The following is a 24,484-nucleotide window of genomic DNA, read 5'->3' as shown; positions in this document are numbered from 1 at the left end:
ACACTATGAGATCAACATCTGTATCAAGTTTCATCAAATTTGACGTTGTATTTGTGGATATATCACTCTAATTAGGAAAGTTCATTACATATGCAATTACAAATTAATTAAAATGACACTGATAAATGTCTTTTTCACTGTTAAAGCAATGTGAGCTTAACATCTGTACAAAGTTTCATGAAATTTGATGCAGTTTTTCTGACATATCAACCTAATTATGAAACTTCAATAATTGACATGATACTGCTACATGACGTGAAACAACTGATGAGCATGTATGAAATAGGTCAATGTCCTTGTACCAACTTTGAATGATACTGGTGGAAATACCGGTATGTCTTGAGTTATGGCTCAGTACATGAGAAAATCGTAACAAATTTGCCGCCACGCAGCGATATTTGATCTTACTGTTTAAAAAATCAACACGTATATGTATTACATAAGTCAATGTCCAGGTACAAACTTTGAATAAAATCAGTAGCGACTTGCTAGAGTTATGGCTCTCGACATGAAAAAAACCATAACAAAATTGCTACCATGTGGCCATATCAGACCATATCGAGAAACAAATCAATGTACTTATGTATACTATAAGTCAATGTCCTTGTACCAACTTTGAATAAATTTGCTTGATACATGTCTGAGTTATTGTTCAGGACATGGAAAGTCGTAAAAAAAATGGCCACAAGGCGGCCATATTGGATCGTATCACAAAACAATTCAATGTGCATAAGTATAACATAGGTCAATGTCCTTGTACCAACTTTGAATAAAATCAGTTGAGATATGCCTGAATTATGGCTTTGTACACGAAAAAATCATAACAAAATGGCCGCCTGGCGGCCATATTGTATCATATCACAAAACAAATCCACATGCATATATATGACATTGGTCAATGTCCTTGTACCAACTTTGAATAAAATCTGTTGAAACATGTCTGAGTTATGGCGCTGTACATGAAAAAATCGTAATAAAATGGCCGCCTGGTGGCCATATTGGATCGTATCACAAAACAAATCGACATGCATATATATGACATAGGTCAATGTCCTTGTACCAAGTTTGAATAAAATCGGTTGAGATATGCCTGAGTTATGGCACTGTACATGAAAAAATCGAAACAAAATGGCCGCCTGGCGGCCATATTGGATCGTATCACAAAACAAATCAATGTGCATATGTATGACATTGGTCATTGTCCTTGTACCAACTTTGAATAAAATCGGTTGAAACATGCCTGAGTTATGGCTCTGTACATGAAAAAATCGTAATAAAATGGCCGCCTGGCGGCCATATTGGATCATATCACAAAACAAATTGACATGCATATCTATGACATTGGTCAATGTCCTTGTACCAACTTTGAATAAAATCGGTTGAAACATATCTGAGTTATGGCTCCGTACACGAAAATATTGTAATAAAATGGCCGCCTGGCGGCCATATTGGATCGTATCGCAAAATAATCGATGTGCATCTGTAGGTCATAGTGCTATGCCTTTGTGCCAAGTTTGAACAAAATTGGTTTGGCAGTGTCTGAGAAACTGTTGATGACGGACGGACGGACGGACGGACGGACGGACGGACGGGACCCAATCTATAAGTCCCCGCCGGACTTCGTCCGCGGGGACTAATAAACAGTGCGCATTGATGGGTAAAAATGAATCTCCACTGACGCATGCTTAAACGTTGTGTGGCCGCTTTTTAATTTTTAAGGTATTTAGCACGCACAATACAGTTCTTTTGTTTTGATGAAATGCAAATTTTTGCAGAATAATGAGTTGAATTGGCAATAATGTAAATACTTAAGTAAATGTGCCTGGCTGTTTATTCAAAGTGCTGGATACATACACCGTAACTGCAAATTCTTCTGGATTGAAATTTCAGAACATTGTCTAGTATTGATTCCGATTAGGTTTTCGGGCAAACTTATGTGTCTTTGAGCATGAAATACTGATTAATACCTTAACCAGAAAACTTATGGTTTGTGAAAGGCACTGACCAGAGGCGAAATTAATGGTTTGTATTCCACCCGACAAGATCACTGTGCAAAAATTGGTCATCATTGGTTTATTGGCAAACTAAACCTATTCTATGATCTGGCGGGAATTTATTCCATTTTGAAATAGAGATTATTATCCACTGCAGCTGTTGATTTTTTGACCGTTTTTCATGACATGCGGGATTGCCCCCTGGTTTGAAAATGTAACAAGTGGAGCCACACTCGCAAAGTGCGAATAAAACTCATTTGGCGATTTCTTTATTTGATAGTCATTATATAGCCATGCATGCGAATTCAATTTTCGACCCCAAAAAACGGTTTGGTTGGATCGATCACTCAATTGCGACCGCCTTTCTGCACTGTTACTTCCGGGTTCTGGAAGCGACCCGAGTACGCCGTTCAGAATGGTATTAGATTGCAAGGGTGAGCAAATGCACTACCCAGAGCTCACTGGCTAGCAGATTTTACCGCCGGGCAAGTACTTGTTGGTGCCTACAAGCCCGACTGGTTAGCGTAGTTCAGGAGAGTAGTAAAGTCTTTCGGCATCAAACGCCATGGAGTACTATGAGAACTGTATTGCCTCACGATCGCACAAAGCAAACTCAGAGACGGTTTCCAAGCCCAACCAAACTGACAAAAAGTCTTCAAGGTTTGAATTAAAAGAGCGTATGCGGTTCCCGGATGAAGAAAACGTAGCTCTGAGAAAATATAGTTTGAATATAATCTCGGAAAAAAGATAAACAATCAATACGATTTAGCGTCAATCGTTTACGTCAAAAACTGATGTGGGTCTAGTACATGTATCATGCAGCGCCATGAGAGCAGCAAACGAAATTACAGACCTTTCAAAGATCAAAAAGAAGACGATGGCAGCAATATTAGTTATAGTCACACTTAAATTTTTCGAATAAAAAACTTCTTCATGTGGATCGTGCTGTGAGAGATCAATTCTGTTGTTCTTAAATGATGGTGTAAGCCACAGGCAGCCAAATCATTATTAATAGTTTTTTAAAAACTATTATTAATAGTTTTTTCTGTCACTATCAGTCCCTCTCCTTTTCTTCATGCTCTGACTGATCGTAGTAAATAAATAAATGACTATATAGCCTAACCTATAGCCCCTTGACTCTTTATTTATTTTACACCCCATTACAAGGACGCTTATCTCTCATATACACATCGTGTTATTAATTAGTCAACACAACTAATTATGCTAATCCGTAGACTTATCAAGGGTTGGTCAACATTGCAAAGATAGAGATGTAAATGAAAAAGGAGCCTTTCGTATCTTTCGCGGTGTTGACTAACCCGTATAATCTCTGATAAGTCCACAGATTAGCATAATTAGTCATGTTGACTATTAATTAAAAGCAGTGTGTATATGAGAGATAAACGTCCTTGTAATGGAGTGTAAAATAAATAAAGAGTCGAGAGGCTAGGTTGGCTATATAGTCATTTAATTTATTTACTACGATCAGTCAGAGCATAAAGAAAGGGAGAGGGACTGATAGTGACAGCGAAAACTGAGAAAAAAATCATATAAGCTTATTAATAATGTTTGGCTGCCTGTGTGTAAGGCTATAATCGTTTAAACATCATTTCGTATTTTAGTGTCTGTTGCCGCTGGAGAACTTACATCGTGATTTTAAAAAATGATAGCCTCCACAGAAATGACGTATCATTAATACAAAAGGGAACAGAAACAATCGCATTCTGCTGGTTCACCCAATCGATTATTCTTTCTCTCACAGCCGGTCATTCTGCACCGCGGCATGCACGGCAACATGCACACAGTAAGTGAGGCTACCCACAATTCTCCATGATCGGTACACACGGAGATCACTCACGGAACTGAAGCAAAATATCTTCTGTACACAGAACAACTCGGTCCATATTTCAAAATTCTGGCAACATAGTTCTGATTATCATAATTTTCTGATTTCTCACTGTGAATAATGAGAAGATCAACCCTTTTTCCGCCGAGGAGATAGCAATTTTGTAATTTTGTTGACATAGATTTTTGACAGCCATACACAATATTTTCGAGGAAACTAAGGGAATAAGTTGCATCTGTGTTGGCAAAAGAAAGGGTATTGGTTTTTTTAATGTTCGTAACAAAGGAAATTTGCATGTCTGACAGGTGGTATGATGAGACCATCTTAGTTGCTGAAACTTTATCTTGACAAGTATACAATGTTTAGCTCCTCCAAACATTGACTTCTCACTTAATTTACTGTTGAATTTTAAACATAATCAATAATTTTTGAACATAGTTTAAACAATTAACCCTGAATTTAAATTGTAAGTTAAAAATGGTTAAGGAACTGATAAAATTGAAAAAGACTTTTGCAAAAAATGTCTGAGTGAACAAATCAAGGGGAATTGTGGGTAGCCTCACTTACTGTGATGCACGGCAGAGTTCTTACCAACGCGTATTTACCGCAATTATGAAGCGCGTATTCGAAGTGCGGCGGAAAATGACGATGTACGTTGCTATGACTGCCGTGTACATGAGCGCAGTGGCTGGAATGGAACGTGCACGATTGCGCAAGACTTGTCACGTTTGCATGTCATTTCCAAGTTACACACTGAGTTACACACATGTTTAAACCGGTATGCGGGATATAAAAGGCCCCTAACTTATTGAAAATTCATAATGGCGCTTGAGTGACAACTGGCAATAGCTAGGTAACCGCTCCGTGAAAATCGGCCTAAACGATTCTCAAACAAACATTATTGGCATACCATGAACATAGACTGTTTCATAAACACCTAGGCCATACAGGTATCTGCAAAGTTTCACAAAGTTTTTTCAAACTACGACGATTAGGGGGAAAATCGCTTTCTGAACAAAGGGAATGGCCCTTAGGAGACAGTCGTTCCATGATTCAAACAATTGTCAATCATTCGGTGACGCGCAGAGGCGTAAACTGGTCAAACATTTGCTGTGCATACGAGAACAATTACGATGTAAACAAACTATATGTAAACTTAGAGTTATATTAGCGAGCGAAGGATGAAAATTCTGTGTTGCCATCAACTCTTTTGCTAGCGTTTATGGTGCAATGACATCACGAAAGTGAACCATTTTCAGACGTGACTTAGCAAAAGGACTAATCAGTAAGCTTACCCGTAGTACGATGTTTTCTAGCGAAAAGCGCGTAAGCTGAGTCCGTAGTTTGCACTGAGAATGGCATCGAAAATAACCATCAAAACATGGCGGTAGCCTCCATGATCAATTTAATTATTGTCAGTCGAAGAGATCCACGTTTTTAACAACTCTCTCCTTCCAAATCTACGGCCGAACGTGACGGTAGGCTCAGTTGTAGGCTACTGAACAGTTGTTTTGGATACCTCGCGTGCGCATGCGCGCAGCGAGGTTATGGTTTAGGCGTTTCTTGTGTGTGTGTGTGTGTGTGTGTGTGTGTGTGTGTGTGTGTGTGTGTGTTGTGCATTTGCCGTGAATACAAAGTGAGGACGTCAACTTGAAGATGCACACACAAAGTGACGACAGGGGTGACAAAGTGACGACCCTCACAACGTTTTTTATGGCAAACGGTTCCCGAAGTCTTCAAAATGATTTTCTGTGAGTTTGGGGCTGTCGTCACTTTGCACAATAAAACTGACCATGTGTGTTCCTGATGGGACACACACCATGAGCGCCACCTTGAGCCTCGCTGAGGAGAAACACACAGGTTGACACACTCATTATATGATTGTAGCGCCACCCCTCCTCCTTTTCCTTTCATTGCAACTTTGTGCGCTCTGGGAACTATTGTTATGTAAATTTAATTTTAGATAATTTCATGAAGTCGTCACTTTGTGTGTAGACAACGTGTGACACAGTATGTACATTTCAGGTGTTTTCGCGCGTGGTCTCACTTAGTGTGTAGACTAGAGACCTGTGTCATTCTGATGACAAATTATATCACCGATTGCTGGATACCTCGTCAGTTATTGTATATTTAGGTTGGAATATGATCATTTCTAGAGCGATATTACATTACATCAAGCAGGGCATTGGGTATGGTTGTTTAAAAATTGCTACATGGTTCATTTGTGGGGAGTTGCGCACCATAATCCTTAGCTATAGGTAACCACGTCTCATTCAAATATTCTACGTGATCAGACTTTTTGATATGAATTTTCCTCTTTTTTAATGTAGTTTTCTCGTATATTATTTTCAAGAACAAATTTAATGATCATTTAATGCATTCTTCCTTTTGAAACCATGTATTTGCATTCCTTATTGTTATTATATTCATCCTCATCAGTTTTCGATCGGTCAAAACATCAAAATATGCAAGACAAAGAGGAAGTACATATCCATTTTTTGGTGCGCCATGTGTTCAGTCTTGAATAAAAGTAAACAAACCTGTGTCAATCTTATAACAGAAATTCTGTCAGCTCTTGCTGGATATACTGCGTAAGTTATTTCTTTTAAGTGTGGGATTTCCAGAACATTTGACATTACATCAAGCAGGGCATATTTGGTGTAATTGTATAAAAACAGCAATGCGGCTGTCCCACTTGTGAGGAGTTGCGCATCGTGATCCTAAGCTACGGGTGACCCAAATCACATTTAATTAATCTACGTAATCTGACTATATATTTTTGATACAAGATGCTTCGCGATGTGCTGACAGACTGAACCCCTAGCAACAGCACGCCAGCCACAACCTGTATAACACATTGCTTGTAACTTCTGTATGCATAGAGTGGTATGAAAGACAGCACGCGTTTACTAGTACATGTATGTTTCGTTACATTTATACTTTATTTATTCCGGCAGATATCATTATTAAAATGACAGGTGAATTTCTTATTGAAAACGAATACTACATTAAGTGTGTAATGTCTCGCTTTCATTGAGGCATTAACAGCTTGTTCAGCTGCGGAATCTAGAGGATACTATTCTCGACCAAAAAATATCTATTTCCATATTGGGGCTTTTGAAAATAAAACAATAAAATATATGATGATTATAAATAGTGATATATGTGGTCAGTATGCAAAACTCACACAACCTCTACTGGTCAAGCGGACCAGCAACTTTAAAAAATCACTGGCCTTAAAGAAAATCAACCGGTCCGATCCTCAGGTCAAATCCAAATATTGTGCAGATTTTTTACCCGCGCTCAGTATAGGGGCCTAGAAAATTTGATCGAAAAAATAAACAGAGACCACTTCATCATCCTAACATGAAGCTGATTTTTAGCCTTTTAATTCATTTACAGGAAAGTAAATGAATATGGCTATCAAAACCAAAAGTTCGGGCAACTGATCTCAGTGCAAAAAAACCCCAAAAAACACAAAACAAAACAAAAACATATGAAATGAAATCAGGGAAAGGTTTAGCACAAACACATAAAACATTTTTATTTCTTAAAACAGCCTTTAACAACAAGTATTTCTAACATTGAGAACAAGCGTGGTCTTGAAATAGGTGCCAATACGAAAAAGCTAAGCGTCCAGCTAGAACTCTGATCAGGGATGGCTATAAGGTTTGGCAGCACAAACACCGGATCACACACAAATGGAGTCATTACAACAGTTGACTCTTTCAAAAATCGATCCTGGCTTCTCATCTTAAGGGAAGATGACTATCATCGAATCCAAGGAAGGGAATACAAGAAACTAGCTAAGGGTAACTGATAAAGAGAAAAATACTGAAGTGTCGAAACCCACGTGAAAAGACGAATCACAAAAATCTAATCTTACAGGTGACCAAGGCAAATGGCCATCAAGGTCAAATCACAATGAAGGCGCGATTTTGCACAATGTTTAAATATCGGACATTTACTTTCTGGTATCGAAGTTTGACGTCCAAAATATTTCTGTCATACGGGTCTAATATCGATACTAGACGATACAAGAATGACTTGTTTTCAGTTGCGGCACGCCGGGTTTGCGAAATTGCCGATATTTTATGCCAGGCTGATACCTATCGGCGATGTTGGGACTCTAATAATCGATACTAGACAATTCTAGAATGACTTGCCTAGCGTCTCGACACGCAATATCTGTGAAATCAAAGATATTTACTATCGGCTGGGACTCTAATATCGATACTATACAATGACTTGCCTTGTGTCTCTTGCGCGTCTGCGGTGGCAAGATTAAAAACGTAAAGGCCGTAATGACAGAAATCCTGTCGGAAAACATCACAGCTATGGACCCACACCTAGTGACTCCAATATCGATAATAGTCAACTCTATCGACTTTTAAATCGTGGGTAATTATTCAATGTAAATCGGAGATTTTACCACCCTACAGATCTTGACAAGCTTCCTCAATCCGACCCTAACTTCGATACTTGACGATCCTATAATTGTCAAATCGCCGGCAAATATTCGATGTAAATCGGGATTTTACTTGTACCTTGCAGATCTGGCCCCGGCCGCGGTCTAGCCAAGCCCGATTTCCGTGGTCCGACTCTACTAGACTTGTCTAAAACTGTGCGTAAATGTCATATATTGGAGATTTTACCACCTCGCATATCTGACCGAACAATTCTAATTTCGATACCGTGTTGTCTAATAGCTATAAATATCCGATATCATATAAAAGTGCAATGTTGTGGCGCGGTTTCCTCGAAATCCAGTTTACCTCGACACGGTCGATACGCTGAACAATAGTAACTCTTTCATGACCACAACGACATCTCGCACTGCAAACATGCCTAAAAATGGGGAGCATATTGATAGCGCCCCTACTCTCGCGAGAAATCATGAGGTAAGATCTTTCGCCAAGATGCAGTACCGATCAGTCCGTTCAGTTTTTAATTGCGAATCTCACGTTTTGCAAATCTCTTGAAAGAATAAATTTCGTTTCTTTGAATAATGCTGTCAGGTATTTAGCCTAGCAAAACATTTGGGTAAACTTCTTTCCATGTAGTGAAAGCCGGGAGTGAAAGTTACTGGCCGGCGTCTGGAAGAACAGCAGGACATCTTTCAAGAGTTTAGGTCCGGCATGAAAATAGCTGGTCTCGGGCCATTGGATTATCGTGAATTTCGCCCGCTGTCTGTGGTGTGCTGTGGGATACTCTGTATGTATGATTTGACGTCTGGTGTGGAGTGAATGATGTGTACGATATGAGGCAAATCTGTCCGATGAGCCATGCAGTCGACCGGGACAATGTGGGAATCATTTCACAACTGTCAAACTGCAAAAAGAAGACACTGCATAATATTGATGAAATTAAAATAATAATTTAAAAAAGTACCCCGGCACTGTTTTGGAAATTATGAATGTTGAACATAAGAATTTCCGTCTACTTCGCAGAATCCACTAACTGTAAACCATTCTTGTTTCATAATATGAAACCATCGCGAAAATGAATTAATGGTCATGACCATTAATTCATTTATCGTGTCTAAAACCGGGGTCGAATATATGCATGATCACCCATTCATTCAGTATATTTCAACATGTCAAACAAGTCTCTCGTATCAAACAAAATCCTGGAAAATGGCCGACTTTGTCCCTTCAATACCCTATAAAATTTATGATTAAACCGAAACATTAAGATAACTGTGTTTGCCTAGAGTCCCCCGATCTTCGCCATAATGCGGTATGTAAGTTGAGTTTAATTAAACAAATACAGATTAATTCAGATTGGTTTTGGTACAGTCACTTTTGATGTATCAGATGTGCATTATATATGCGGTTAAACTTAGTTATTCGGTATTCTGATTCAGCGCGCTATAAGATGAATCCAGTAACACCAAGCCGATTGCGCTATGTATGAGACGAAAGTTGCACTGCAATTTGTAACCACTTGTCAGCCGATCAGAGACCTCCTTGTTGTTGATATGTGTTGATAGACCATTTTCGGAAAAAACTAATCATGGCAAAAGTCTGTCTTAACGACCTGACAATCATCCACGAATGGACTGATCATCGAGGATTTTGTGATAGAGGTTGAACATCACGACGTCACCTCCGACGGCTTAAGTCATAAAGGCAACGTTAAAGCAATAGTTCAATAGAGATTCACTATTGTAATATCCTTACTCATTGTACTTGAAGACATTATCTTTCTGGCTTTATTATCCTAACATCCTTTCGTTTGCGTCATACGATTAGTTTACCAAGGAAATCCGCCTCCTGCTGAAAATTGATACAATGTTTTTACAACCAATCACGAAGAAATCTCTCTATTTTACGGATAACCCCTATTTCAATAATAACCAATAGAATTTGGGGCTATTTTTTCACTGACGAGATTAAAATGTAAAATCAACCATGACCAAATTTTACATTAAGCCTATTCCACGGTATCGCCGATTTGCAGCACAGTTTCGTTGAACGGCATCATCAGATGACAGTAAATACGTACCGTTGCCCAATAATTACATTAGGCTATTATGAGTCAATCCATCAGACTGAAGGTTTATTACTACCTACCTACCTAATGTTGTAAATTTGGCTCACTGCTTATACCGGCAAAATCATACTTTACCCATTACAATGCAATGTACGCTGCGCTGTTTTGTCGGGGGGGGGGGGGTGCCACCATCACTGACCGTGAGAGTTCGTTGACCCAGAACGGACATGAAAGTTGCAGGACGCGCAACGCGGCGTAGCGATGTCGACGTCCAATCGCGACAATTCGTGGTTTAAAAATTGGGTCTTTCCCTGAAATTACAATTATCAGATAGGAGTATAAACCCCCGTATAAGCCTAAATTAAAGGAATCTTTCAGTAATAAGATTTGTTTACGTGCCCAAGCGGTACGATGATTTACGATTCTCCGCATGAGCGTCGTATCTGCATCTGAACGTGAGGTAGTGACGGTAAACGGAACAGTGTGAGTCCGTTCGTTGTACTGTCGGGAACAGGCTTGTGACTGGCCATATTTAAAGTAAAAAGAAAAAACTGTGAATATTGTAGCTAGCCTATTCAGTCAATCAGCTCATTTCATTTTGAATAGATGTAGGCTACCTGCATTTCTTTTATTCATCATCCCCGTCAGATTTCGATATGTAAGAAAACATAAACACCTACAAAGGGATCTACCTATTTTTTGGTACGTAGGCCTATAGTTTCACTTATTTAATCATTTAACGACACCAAAGTATATAATCACACTCAAAATAATATTATTTACATTGCTTCAAACTTCTGAACTTGATGTGTAAAATAGCACATCAATGTCATTGTCTTGTGAATTTGTGTGGCATGTGTGGGGAATGCATTATAGCATTGTTAACATACAGAGTACTTCTCAAGTGATAGTCATTTGAACTCAAAATATACATTTCACGGAGTTGTGATCAGAATTTACGAAGTTTATGAACAACTTTCAGCAGTTATAATGTTCATAATATCTATGAAGCATTTTCCAAACCTACAACTTGCAAGTTTTAAGCTTATAATATCCCCACGGCCTACCATGCGACTTGTAATCATCATCTGTGAGCCACGAAATTCAACAATGCTTTGAAAGTCTTGATTAGTTCGAATGAGAAGATTCACTTACTATAATTAAAAAAATACTAACAACTTTATCTTGCTGTATGAATGAATTAAAACAACCTTGAATGAGTTTAGTTTTAAAATTATGTATACCGAATGTAAAAATATGTCATCATTTTGACATCCCGGCACTTCAAGATGGTTGTGATTGGATATCTAACAAGTCAAAAAAATGCCTGCCTGGTGCATGTGCTTTGACACACTGTGTAAGCCTTTATCAGTCTATAAAAATGATAACCTAATATGAAATACTTTTATCATTAATATCATTCCACAAACTTCGCAACCACATGTCATACGTTTAAAATGGGCTGTAATTGCGTATCAGTAAGGATTTCAGTCACTATTTTTGATTATTGTCAAGTTGAAAACTCGGATGGATTCATAATATCATAAGGAAAATTTTAGGATGTAAACTCATGGAAGAATATTGTTTTCCTGAAAAAGGTAGGAGATAAAAGTTACTCAGCGTCGAAATTTTTCATGGAACATGAAGTAGTAATTATTTGCAGACGCGACGATGCTACACAAAATCGATTTGAAGTTCAACCAATATTTAGTGTCAGACAAAAGCACAACATCGTAGTCGTCAAATTGAAATTCTTCATAGTCGGGAAAATGTTAATAAAGGTTTTTCCAGTGCTATAATTATGATCTCTAAGTTGGAAATACCATCTATAAATGGTTAATTTGCAAACCCCGTGTCTTTCCAATCATCCATTCGAAATTGCTTTTGTTAAAGGAAAACAACTTCCGTTACAACAGTCTACGTATTTTGATCTATTTTGAGGAGGAAGAGGCCCATGCTATCCGCTTCGTGGGTATATACGTTAAAATTCATTCAGTATGCCCCCTTTTCGCCTCACTTTAGAGTTTTGAATTAATGTCGATACATTGAAAAAAGTCCTCCAGTTCATCCCTAATTTACCGGCTCGAAGTACTTTCATCCTATATGTCCTGTCCTAATTTGTCTAATTAATGTATCGTATACTACATGTAGTACTCTGTGACGTGTCCGGTATCAATGAGCACATCAGACATGCCAGACCGACACGGACACTATGCGAGATGTTTTGCGAAACGACGAATGTATCAAGTGTCATTATGCTTGCGCCTCGGGCTTTCGCCTATACACCGCCAGACCATTCTCACGTTGAGGAGGAATAACTACTAAAGAGAACAAAAATTGCCTATTTTAAGGCTGAGATAAGTGGAGGCGGTAGCAATGGCGGTAGCCGTAAACAAAGTTGCGAAACGTTTTCCCAATTTCACAAAATTTCGCACGGTTCAGATTTTGGAAAAGTGTCTTTCCTTCAACTGAATGTTAGTAAATCTGAAGCACTGTGGCTCAGTTTATGGAAAAATAGACGCGACACCTCGGCTGATTTGAAATGGCAATCATCATCCAAAAAAATATTAGGGATTTGTTTTGGTTCCGACCGTTTACGCCTAAGACTTCTACTTAGCTGGGAGAAAAAATTGAAAGGCTTAAGACCGTTTTGAGACTTTGGTCAAAGAGTAAGCTCTGCATATGGCAGGTCTGTGTGTTACCGGCGTTATACGGCCCTCCCACCACAGGCCGTACGCCGGTAACACACAGCCCTGCCATGCAGAGCTAAGAGTAAGTTAAGTCTATATGGACGTAAAATCACTATCATCAATCAAGCAATTTTTAAGTTTTTATGGAATAATTGGCCTAACAGAATAAAAAGACTTACATTGATTGTAACTTACGAACGTGGAAGGCACAAGATGCCCGACATCTTTGCCCTCCATGATGCCATTTCTGTGCTTCACGGATTCGTAGACTGTGCGATTCAACGATCGCTCGCTGGTAAGCTTTGCTATGATGGCTAAGTATTTATATGGAGTTGATTTTCTAATTTTTCATTTCAACTTCAGAAATTATTGCTTTTCATACTTAGACGCAATATCAAAAGGCACAAGGCAGGTTCCTGTTGCTCTAATACGCCGAATCCAAGTTATCTAGATATCCGCAATCAAATTATTTGGGGCAATATCAACATCTCGAACAATGGTAAAACTATTTTATCCACACTAGATTAGTTCGAATATCATCTGCATTAATGACATCGTCGATGACTATGGCGACTTTGTTTCGCCTACAAAGTGTTGTTAGAAAAACTGAATTTCAAGACAAATCGGATTGTGGAATGAAAAAGGCTTTTAAATCTCATTCCAAAACAATGGAAATATATTCTGATCGAAAGACACCCGTTTTGATCAGATACGTAGACAATATAATTTTGTGTATGTAAACAGAAAACGTTTCTCTTTCACAACTACCGAATACTTTAACATCCAAGTTTTTTATGACATTTTGTTGTCAAACGTGTCATACCAATTGGATTATTAATAATTCTTAGAAAATAATAATTATCACTTGTATATATGTTCTGGCATTAAAATCAAGACGGGAGGTTCATGACTTTAGAGGAAGGCCACAATTTCGAATGCAAGTTTGGAGGAGAGTCGACGTCACCATTTTCAAGGCAACCAGTTAATATTTGAATCACACCACCCTACTTCAGTTAATTCTGTCCTTACCCTATGTTCAGCATGCCCGTGAAGCCATGTCGACATGACAAACATGTCTATATAAGAATATATATTCGAAATAATTCTAGCTGTACCATTATTTAATTGGAGTTTTTACATGTTGATTATCACGACACATCTCTAGATTTTTCAAAAATAGTCCGATCTGTAAATTATTTAGTAGGAGTTTCTTTTAATTCCACGACTTACTATTTTTGTGAAGTCTAGAGAGAACGTTTTGATAATGAGCCGCCATGGCAACGAAACACCGTCCGCTCTTCAAGCATGCGCACCATAATCTTTTGCAAGGAAACTAGCTACGGAAGTGCCGATCGAGTTGCCTAACTCAGGTTCCAGTCGCGTCGCTTGATGTGGTGCCTACGGTGTTGCTCGTCGTGTTGCCTGGTGTAACTTGGCATTTAGATCATGATCGCCCAAATAAAATTGTAGTTTGCGCTTTCCTGTTAATTTGTCATATTTCGCCAGAATCCTTCGCACAAAATATTATAACTTGATATAGAAGTTGACAACATTCCAATCCAAAAATATGAATGACGATCATTATTTCTAAAACCAAACCTTGCGCAATGATATTAATACAAACCGACCTACAATATGTCCATCACCATTATTTTTAAAATAGCGTCGTTACTACCTAGAAAATAAATATTCTGACATAATTCAACATTATTCCAGTATATCAGAAACCACTTTCTGATACCTATTAATTAATTTATGTCTTACAAATAGTCAACCGAAGTTTGTTTTCTAGGTCATGCCAGCCTGATCCCCTGCAGTCTACTCTAAGATAAATCTATTTACATGACAAAGGCCGCAAGAGGTATATGCGCTGTCTGCTGTATTATTGTAACATTGTTACAAATATATACACGGTTGGGTTAGGCTGGTAATTCAACAAAAGGTCAGCTCTTGGCTTGGTCGGCTTCTGCACCCTGGGGCATGAGGCCGGGGTTGCTCGTTTTCTGTCTTAAATGATCAAATAAACGAATCTGTGCTCGGAATGCTCGCTTGTCACACATTGAATTACTGGCAAAACTTACAAACAGGGGATTTGCTAACAATATTGAGAAATTTTACGTCGTGAGTTTTTGTTATTATTATTATTATTATTATTATATTATTATTATTATTATTATTATTATTATTATCATTCACTCAATATGTGTCATGGTGACAATGAAATTAGTTTTGATAATGCATATCTCGTATTTCAGACGTAATATTTAATCATGTGAATTGTGTTGTGTCATGGGGATATATATATATACGGCTCGGGCTGCTGCGGAGGCGCGCAAGAATTGAATATGTATTTATGCAAATGACACTTCCAAGTTCCAGGGAGCCGTGCAAACAGTTGCGCCGCTAGCTGTGGGTCCATAGCTGTGGTGTTTTCAGACGGGATTCCTGCCTTTTACGGGCCGGTTTTGACTTTCCGATTTTTAACCCCCGCCACCACAGCTATGGGATATTCCATAGACTTGCGTCCAAATCTGCCGCAAGCACCCTTTGCGCAAGTTTGCTCGACGATATTTTGAAAAATTTTCCATCCAAATTACAAATTGCCAACACTCATCGACAGCTTGGTTATTAGGGACTCACCAGACCAGAAATCCGCTCAAATTCACTGAAATATCGCCTTTTTTCTAAGTTTGCGCGACATGACTACACGTAGACCGCCATTTTGCTAGCGTAAAACTGTTGGTCGAGGATCCCTGCAGTACGTCACTACAGTGACGTAGGGCCGTGACCTCTCAACTTCTAACACAAACTGAGAGATTCATCGTGTGATATCGATGACCATCGTTCGTCTTATGGACATTCCCAGTCTCACAAAACTGAAACCAAACTTTTACTTGGGGGAAAAAAGTTCAGTCCTAGGATCTATAATTATTCGTGGCGCGCCGCGCGGATGCTGGCCGTAAGTTAGTTTGTGTTCAGAAGTTGAGAGGTCACGGCCGTACGTCACTACAGTGACGTACTGCAGGGATCCTCGACCAACAGTTTTACGCTAGCAAAATGGCGGTCTACGTGTAGTCATGTCGCGCAAACTTAGAAAAAAGGCGATATTTCAGTGAATTTTGAGCGGATTTCTGGTCTGGTGAGTCCCTAATAACCAAGCTGTCGATGAGTGTTGGCAATTTGTAATTTGGATGGAAAATTTTTCGAAATATCGTCGAGCAAACTTGCGCAAAGGGTGCTTGCGGCGGATTTGGACGCTAGTCTATGGAATATCCCATAGCTGTGGTGGCGGGGTTAAAATCGTAAAAGTCAAAACCAGCCCGTAAAAGGCATGAATCCCGTCTGAAAACACCACAGCTATGGACCCACAGCTATTGCGCCGCGTACTGCGCACAATGCAAGTTTCAGCTGAGATCAAGACTACGAACATGATGTACTGGTACAAGGTATGGTCGTTGGCCCGGCGCGGCGGTTTGTCAATTTATGGGGTCACCACATGTCTGCGTGATCGATGACCTTTGATGACGGAAAAAATTGATACTCCCGCCGCCGCCACCTCGCTGATGACGTGAATGTTTAGTCAAGGACGGGTACGGTCGCGATTGCCCAGCTGGTCGATTGCCCAGCTGGTCGATGAAGGTACCAGAGTACCACTACTGGGGCGAGCCGTACTACGCTATTTAGCACTTAGTGTAGGTAAGTAGCCGTGCATTATGATTATTGTGACAACATCGTCCGAAGATACTGTTAAATAATTTTACACTTCTGCTACATGCAAGTCCAAGTGACTTGAGCCTTTGCTAGTGATGGATTTCATACGAATATGATAATAGATGCGTGCTTTTTTCGCGCCAATTCAACCACTGCCAACTCTGCTGCTGGCATGTCAACCGTTCACTAATGCGTGATTCAGCTGATATGATCTTGATACACGGCAACATGTTGAATAGGCAAATAAGAGATATAATGAAAAAGTCGAAATTTATAAAGGCGTTCAAGAAGTACCGTAGCACGTGACCTGTGAAATGAAAGTGGTAGACACGAGACGGCTGCTCCATCTTTCAAATCATTGCATCAGTTGACTTATCTACCATTGGTAGCGGATGTACCGTACATGTACAAAGCCATTTCGCATACAAATCACTTTGTCAAACAATGACTGTCAAGAATACCCTTGGCTAAGTTAAAAGAAGTCTGGTGTTTAAATCGCACTTTTCCGCGCGCAAGGGATTCAAAGCCTGTCAGTGACTTTGTTGAAGGCACATGCGTTTTATAGAAAATCAATTTTGTGCGTGTGTGATTTCATAATTGACAGAGTCCTTGCTGCTTTTCGATGTGATTTAAAATGGCACTGTCGTATTTTTATGGATGTGTTTTCATTGTTGATCAAATAATGTCCTCTACACAAATACTGTGTTTGATTCTTAAGAGAAATTAACTGTAACTTTTGGCTATTTTGTCAGTATTCTAGTTCTGTGTATCAACTAGAGTTTCTTGCCGTAACCCTATGTCATGCTGAAGTTTCAAGTAATTTGCTTGTCAACACACACTATCAGGGTTCTCAAAATTTTTTGAAGTAGGCAGAAAATTTAGAAAAGTAGGCGGTTAGCTTCCGTGTGCAACCAGGTTCCCTGGGCACGGGGGGGGGGGTGTTAAGTATTTTTTTTTAATTTGAAGACATTTCTGAGCAATTTTATGCAATTTTTATACAGTGTATGAGACAACATACACACATGGGAGGGTTTCAGGGAGGGGGTTCCCCTCCCTGTGTGCAAGAAATTTTTAAATTTGAAGACATTTGGAGTAATTGCATGCATTCTTGTACTGTATGAAAGACCATTTCAGCATAAGAGTGTTAAGGTGTTCAGGATTTTTTTTTTTTAATTTGAAGACATTTCTGAGTAATTTTATGCATTCTTATACAGTGTATAAAAGGCTATTTCAACATACACACATGTGAAGGGTTTCAGGGCGGGGGTGTGCAAGAAATTTGTAAACTTTTGAGACATTATGGAGTAATTTCATGCATTCGTGTACAGTATGAAAAACCATTTCAGCATACTGAATAATTATCACAATCAATTACAACATGTTTTCGTGGGATAAAGTTTTTAAAAAAAAGTCAGAAAAATTAATTTGATATCAGTCGGGCCTGCCTGTCAACTGCATTCTGTTGGCAAGGATATTAGCAAAATTTCACCAGACTGTTGTGTAGAATTATATTTAGCTCATGACTTGAACAAACATTTTGAAATACATCTTATTATAGGAACACAATTTTCTGTGATTTCAATTCACTGTACTATTAAATTTCACAATAAAAAATCCACCAGCTGATTATTGATTTTTTGGTGATGTTGAATATTATTGAAAGAGAGAGCTAAATTTCAGTGTTCATGTTTGATAAAATCCCAAACTAACGACACTGAACGCGAACCTGTACAATACCCTTAGTGACCCTATGTGTACAAAGCACCGGCAGTCGATTGTAACACAGTACACACAATGCGATATCGGTCAACCTGAAATTTGACACTGTGATCGACCTTCTACCTTCTACCTCCATGGTTGAATATTGACATCGTGATCGACCATGGATGGATTGACAGGGCGTTTAAAAAGTATGAAAAATGAGACTCAGTAACTTTTGATCGCTATAGATTTGATCAAAAACCTACCAAACCCATCAGACAAGGCCCTATTCTTCTTACGCAGAAAACCAAAGCTCTCAAGTGTCGACTTTCTCTTCCGCGTTTGAGGGAAACAATTTGGAAATGGTGGGCTATTCGTGGGTATTATGTACTTGTATGTTAGTCCAAAGTTCGGCTATACCCGATGTGAACGTCGGAATAATTCGGGCTGTGATCAGGAAAGAAGGGTTGACCTCGAGAGTGATTCCCAGTTCGCTGATCGCGATACTATAGTACATGATATCACAACATGTTCGCTGATCGTGGTACTATAAAGTGATAGCAACAAGTTCACCGCATAAATTTTTTGCTAGACTACATATAGCCACATCGGCACTTCTTAAATATTATTTCCGGCTTGCAAGACCACCAAAAAAATCAAAATATTGCTATCAAAAGTAGAATTTCGGGGCTAGAGAGCGAAACAGTGCTGAAAAGTAGCCCGCCAAAATAAGGAAGAAGCCGGTCAATTTAGCTGGTATCCAGCTAAAAATGAACACGCTGACTATACATGTGTTATTTATAATCATTGTGTTTGTTGACAAATGAATTCTAGTCCGGACCTGAATGCAATTTTCAACAAAAATAATATTTAGGGGTTATTACACGAAGTTTGGACGATACCGCATCGTATTCGAGTGATGTGTCCGTATTTTGACGAGTTGCGCACTTTATCATGCATACACATGTTTTGGTTATGACTGTTTTCTTACGAACACTCTAAAATTAGCGACGAAATCAACTGAAATTGACCTTGCTTCCTCCTGGCTGTACTTAAAAAAGTTGGTTGCTATAAGGAGTGATGACAACCATATCACTTTTTGATATTATTCAGCTATTGGACCATTCCACTTCAAAGGAGGGTTTGTGGAGCACTTTTAAAGCGAACATTTAAATATTACGATGTCAACACAGGTTTTCACAATTTGAAGAAGATTTTTTAGCTTAAAATGACGATAGATGTAAAACATAGGCTGGAATGTGTAAAATGGATGTGTTTTCATGTTTTGATACATAACTCATCCGCCAAAATCGCCAAAATCGGGTCAAAATACTCACCAGCGTTCGATTTCAAACTCAATCGAGTATGAACAACTGAGAATATAGAGTTAGAGCATAGTGTTAGACCCGTGCCACCTTAAACCTTCAACCTTGCGTGTTGCGAGTATTTCAGTGCGGTCGGATATTTGTGGCTCATTTACGGTAAACGATGCAATTCGCCACCCAGATACTTAAGCTCATCAACAAGAAACTTATGGTAAAGCATTTCTATCATGATCTAATGCATGTAATCTTCAGCAGCGTAGACGACATGAAAAAACTCGACTGTATGGGACCTGCAGTGAACAATGACAGGTGTTGGCAAATGATACAAATTTTCAATGTGTTTGTTTGTATGTTTTTGATACAACTGTACTTGTGCGTAAGTGCAATGTCCATGAAGTGACTGAAAACAGAATTTTGACTACAATCATAATGACGTTTCGGATTGTCAGTGTTTCCGTTAACGCAAAATCCTGCATATTTTATGCAAATACTGTTTTTTACATGGCGTGATGACAGCTTTTCAGGTCACATGCCTGGCTGTAATACATGAAATTCTAAATACTGGTTTTACATGGCGTGATGACGGCTTTTGAGGTCACATGCCTGGCTGTAATACATGAAATTCTAAATACTGCTTTTACATGGCGTGATGACGGCTTTTGAGGTCACATGCCTGGCTCAATACATTGAAATTCTAAATACTGGTTTTTACACGGCGTGATTACGGCTTTTGAGGTCACATGCCTGACTCTAATACATGAAATTCTAAATACTGGTGTTTACATGGCGTGATGACGGCTTTTGAGGTCACATGCCTGGCTGTAATACATGAAATTCTAAATACTGGTTTTTACATTGCGTGATGACGGCTTTTGAGGTCACATGCCTGGCTGTAATACATGAAATTCTAAATACTGGTTTTTACATGGCGTGATGACCGCTTTTGAGGTCACATGCCTGGCTGTAATACATGAAATTCTAAATACTGGTTTTTACATGGCGTGATGACGGCTTTTGAGGTCACATGCCTGACTCTAATACATGAAATTCTAAATACTGGTTTTTACATGGCGTGATGACGGCTTTTGAGGTCACATGCCTGGCTGTAATACATGAAATTCTAAATACTGGTTTTTACATGGCGTGATGACGTCTTTTGAGGTCACATGCCTGGCTCTAATACATGAAATTCTAAATACTGGGTTTTACATGGCGTGATGACGGCTTTTGAGGTCACATATATGCCTGGCTCAAATACATGAAATTCTAAATACTGGTTTTTACATGGCGTGATGACAGCTTTTTAGGTCACATGCCTGACTCTTATACATGAAATTCTAAATACTGATTTTTACATGGCGTGATGACGGCTTTTAGGTCATATGCCTTGACTACAATACATGAAATTCTAAATACTGGTGTTTACATGGCGTGATGATGGCTTTTCAGGTCACATGCCTGGCTGTAATACATGAAATTCTAAATACTGGTTTTTACATGGCGTGAATACAACTTTTCAGGTCACATACCTGGCTGTGACTAGGTGCAGTCACCCAGTTGTATGTGCATGACAAGCCTATGTCAACTTTGCGGAGATTGCACCCAGAACGTAAATATCGGGTGATAAACAGCCAAGTATCAAGTAATTCTCTGATAAACAGGTCAAACAAACTCTCAGTGAAAAATCTACCGATGAACCTGCCAGCACTTTAGCAGTGTGTCAGTGCAAGTCCTACTCCGGAAATCGCAACCAAAACAACCAAGTCGAATTCCCACATGGCTGTGCAATGCCAGCCGTGTTCCAGTATTATCAAAACAACTGAATGTGAATCATGTTCAAGTGAAACTGGTGAAACAAGTGAAAGTTTCGCTACTAGAAATGTCAAGTCATCGGGTTGTGAATCAAACAACAATGTACAGTACGTGTTATCTCAGGGCGACGGTGAGAAAGAAATCCTAGCTGTGTTTAGCAATGTATTCGATGGCAACAATGAGTGAAAAATCAGACTCCATAATTTCTATTTGTGCAGCAAAAGCTGCTGTTCTTCAATTCCGACATACGACAATATGGGAACAATTCTACAAGTTAATTTAAAGTTTTTTCACCCGTGTCTATTGAACAGAAAATTGAGCTTTAATGAAGTTACCAGTTTATGGTGGCCAGTGTACATCAAAAAAAAACGAGAATATACAAATCATAAATGTTAAATGTTCACAAATAAAAATACCTGAAGAGAGATCGCCTGACTGTCCAACCTTGTTACATCATACATGATGTAAAGTGTGCAAGATTTGACCAAAAATTCTTAAAATGGGTCCAGGAGAGCCATTCTGGAGACTTCAGCATAAAAAAAAAAATCCGCACCATGGGAGGGTGACACCCACGACCTCTTCATGGTCGCATTACGGACATTTCCAGCTATCAACCATAATTTTCCTGCTGTGACAAAAAATTTCTACATCCCTGAAATACCAAGCCATGTTGATGAAATACTTCATGTTTTGGCTGAGCAATGCCACTTTTTCACTGACTTTGCTGATGGGGAATTGATACTGTCTGGCAGGAAAAGGGATACAGGACTAAATGTTAATGTGAATAATGATATTAAATTTGCATATTCCCCACGAATCTAATGACAATAATTTTTAGGTATGAGAAAGAGAAACAAAGAAGCAGTGAAGAGACGCAGTAAGCTTAGGAGACAAAGAAAGAGAAGACTTGGAAAGTCACCAGGAAATTTGCAGTCTACTTCAACATTGGAACCACCCCAGTTTGATTCAACATCAGAACCACCCCAGTTTGATTCACATCGGAACCACCCCAGTTCATCTCAACATCGGAACCACCCCAGTATGATTCATCAGAAGAACAATCTCAGAGTGATTCTCCTGAACTTGTAAACAAGGAATTTGCACAAAGGACTTTAATTACATCATTGACAGAGACCCACTTCATACCAATTTTCTTAAGTGGAGAAATTGAAGCGCCACTTTCATATATAGGTCAGAATTGTTTCTAGGTAAGCATGCAAACACAAGTGTTTTCTAGTTATCAAATTATTGAAATTGTTCATCATTGCATTGTGAGTGCATTATCAGGTTGTCAGTGTTTTATTATTGATATAGGTCATCTTGTCTAATTCAAACCCTCGCTGACTTACGGATGTTGTGTACGTTTATAACCTTGCTGTGTAAATGGATTCTCATGGGCATTGTAACATCTATAACAGTTCATCATTGGATTCAGTTTTTAGCTGATGTCACTGTGGCGTTCGTGGCTTGTCAATGTGCAACTACATTTGCGAGGCAGATGTAGGCACACATGGAAAGCAAATGACACTATTTATACAAAGTGGAAATATAGATTTGGAAAATTCAAGTGGTGACTGTTCAACACATTTATTATTCAATCAATAAAGTTTCAATGTTTGGCTGCAAAATCTTGATTTGCATGGTTTTAGTCAGCATGAATATAATTCTTCAAAGTCGGCAAGCTTTACAGGTTTGTCTGGCATACACAATCACCCATGGCTTATCCATGAGTGATTGTGTATGCCAGACTACTAACGACTTATGCAGTCACACTAATGAAAAACATAAACATGTTCATTCCCATGATATCCTGAATTGTGAGAAATACTGCATAATTAAGCCCACTGACTAAGGGTAAGTCAACATGCCTCAACTAGTTTCAAATTAAACATGGCACAATGACATTCTCATTGTCTGGTAAACTGACTTTGCTGTACGGTCATTCACATAAATTTGTTCTGCAGTAGGATCCAAAAGGTCAATATGACAGCTAAGCAGTGGTTTTTTTTCGTGTTGAGAGCCATTACTTTGGCAAAAAGAAAAATAAAGCAATAATTTGTCAGTATTTGTGAAATGCCTGATGAAATCAATAATATAGCAGCACATTATTGCTAATATCAAAAAGCACTGCACTACCACTCATTTGTTTGACACTTGTCTCTGATCTCCATGTATTTTAAAGCACAAATTAACAAGTGGCGACTGCGTCATCTTTGGTGACTTGTCCTTGCTAAATTTGAGATTTTGATGAAATACAGTCACATATTGAGTAAAAACACAATGCGCATGAATAGTATTACATGATATCATTATTTTTTATCACTTTTCCAGACAACGGCAGCTTACAGATCCAACCTGAGAAGTCGAGCAGGCAATAAAAAAAGAGACTGCTGAACAAGTTGCAAGATCTTTTATTAGGAAAAAATGGATCGATCTGGATGGTTTTGTGTGAAGCAAACAGAAACTAAAGGTTTGTACTGGTGTATTAAGTCCCCTATATACAGGTTATCCACAGGGTCTTTGGTCTACTTGTTTCTTTCATTGTATCTTGTAATTCACATGGTGAAATAAACCGTGAAAAAGTAATGTAATAAATTCACAGTATAACTGACAAGTAAGTACATTATTGTATATCATTCATTGATGAAGGTGATTCTATTATAGTACGTAAAAATGATAGGGGGGTGTTATAAACAGATATAACCCAAAAATAGAAACATTGACACTCACTTAAAGCAAATTATGTAAATTATTCAAGCAAGAATTGTTCCATTTCAAACAACACCTACACAATTTTGACTGCCCTGTCAGATAGAATAGTTCAGTCACAAAAATAAAGGTGGATAACATCACTAAACTTGTCTTTATGTTGCATTTAAAATTTTAACAAAGGTGATAAGGAAAAGGGTC

General features: G+C 38.7%; 2 protein-coding genes across 2 annotated transcripts in view; one reads left to right on the top strand and one right to left on the bottom strand.

Moving 5' to 3' along the window:
* LOC139142963 (uncharacterized) overlaps window positions 1-24,484 on the bottom strand; it is a 424,363-nt gene that overhangs the window by 38,698 nt on the left and 361,181 nt on the right. The window lies entirely within an intron of this gene.
* The window catches only part of LOC139145272 (N-lysine methyltransferase KMT5A-like), a 13,593-nt gene continuing 10,385 nt past the window's right edge, over window positions 21,277-24,484 (top strand). Inside the window, exons 1-2 of the mRNA XM_070716354.1 lie at window positions 21,277-22,782; window positions 23,906-24,044. Coding sequence (XP_070572455.1) covers window positions 23,999-24,044 — 46 coding nt within the window. The 5' untranslated portion in view covers window positions 21,277-22,782; window positions 23,906-23,998. The remainder of the gene's footprint in view (window positions 22,783-23,905; window positions 24,045-24,484) is intronic.

The sequence above is a fragment of the Ptychodera flava genome, chromosome 1 (genome assembly GCF_041260155.1).
Source record: "Ptychodera flava strain L36383 chromosome 1, AS_Pfla_20210202, whole genome shotgun sequence".
Classification (NCBI taxonomy): domain Eukaryota; kingdom Metazoa; phylum Hemichordata; class Enteropneusta; family Ptychoderidae; genus Ptychodera; species Ptychodera flava.
The sequence above is the reverse complement of the archived record's forward strand: the minus strand, read 5'-3'. Positions and strand labels throughout refer to the sequence as shown.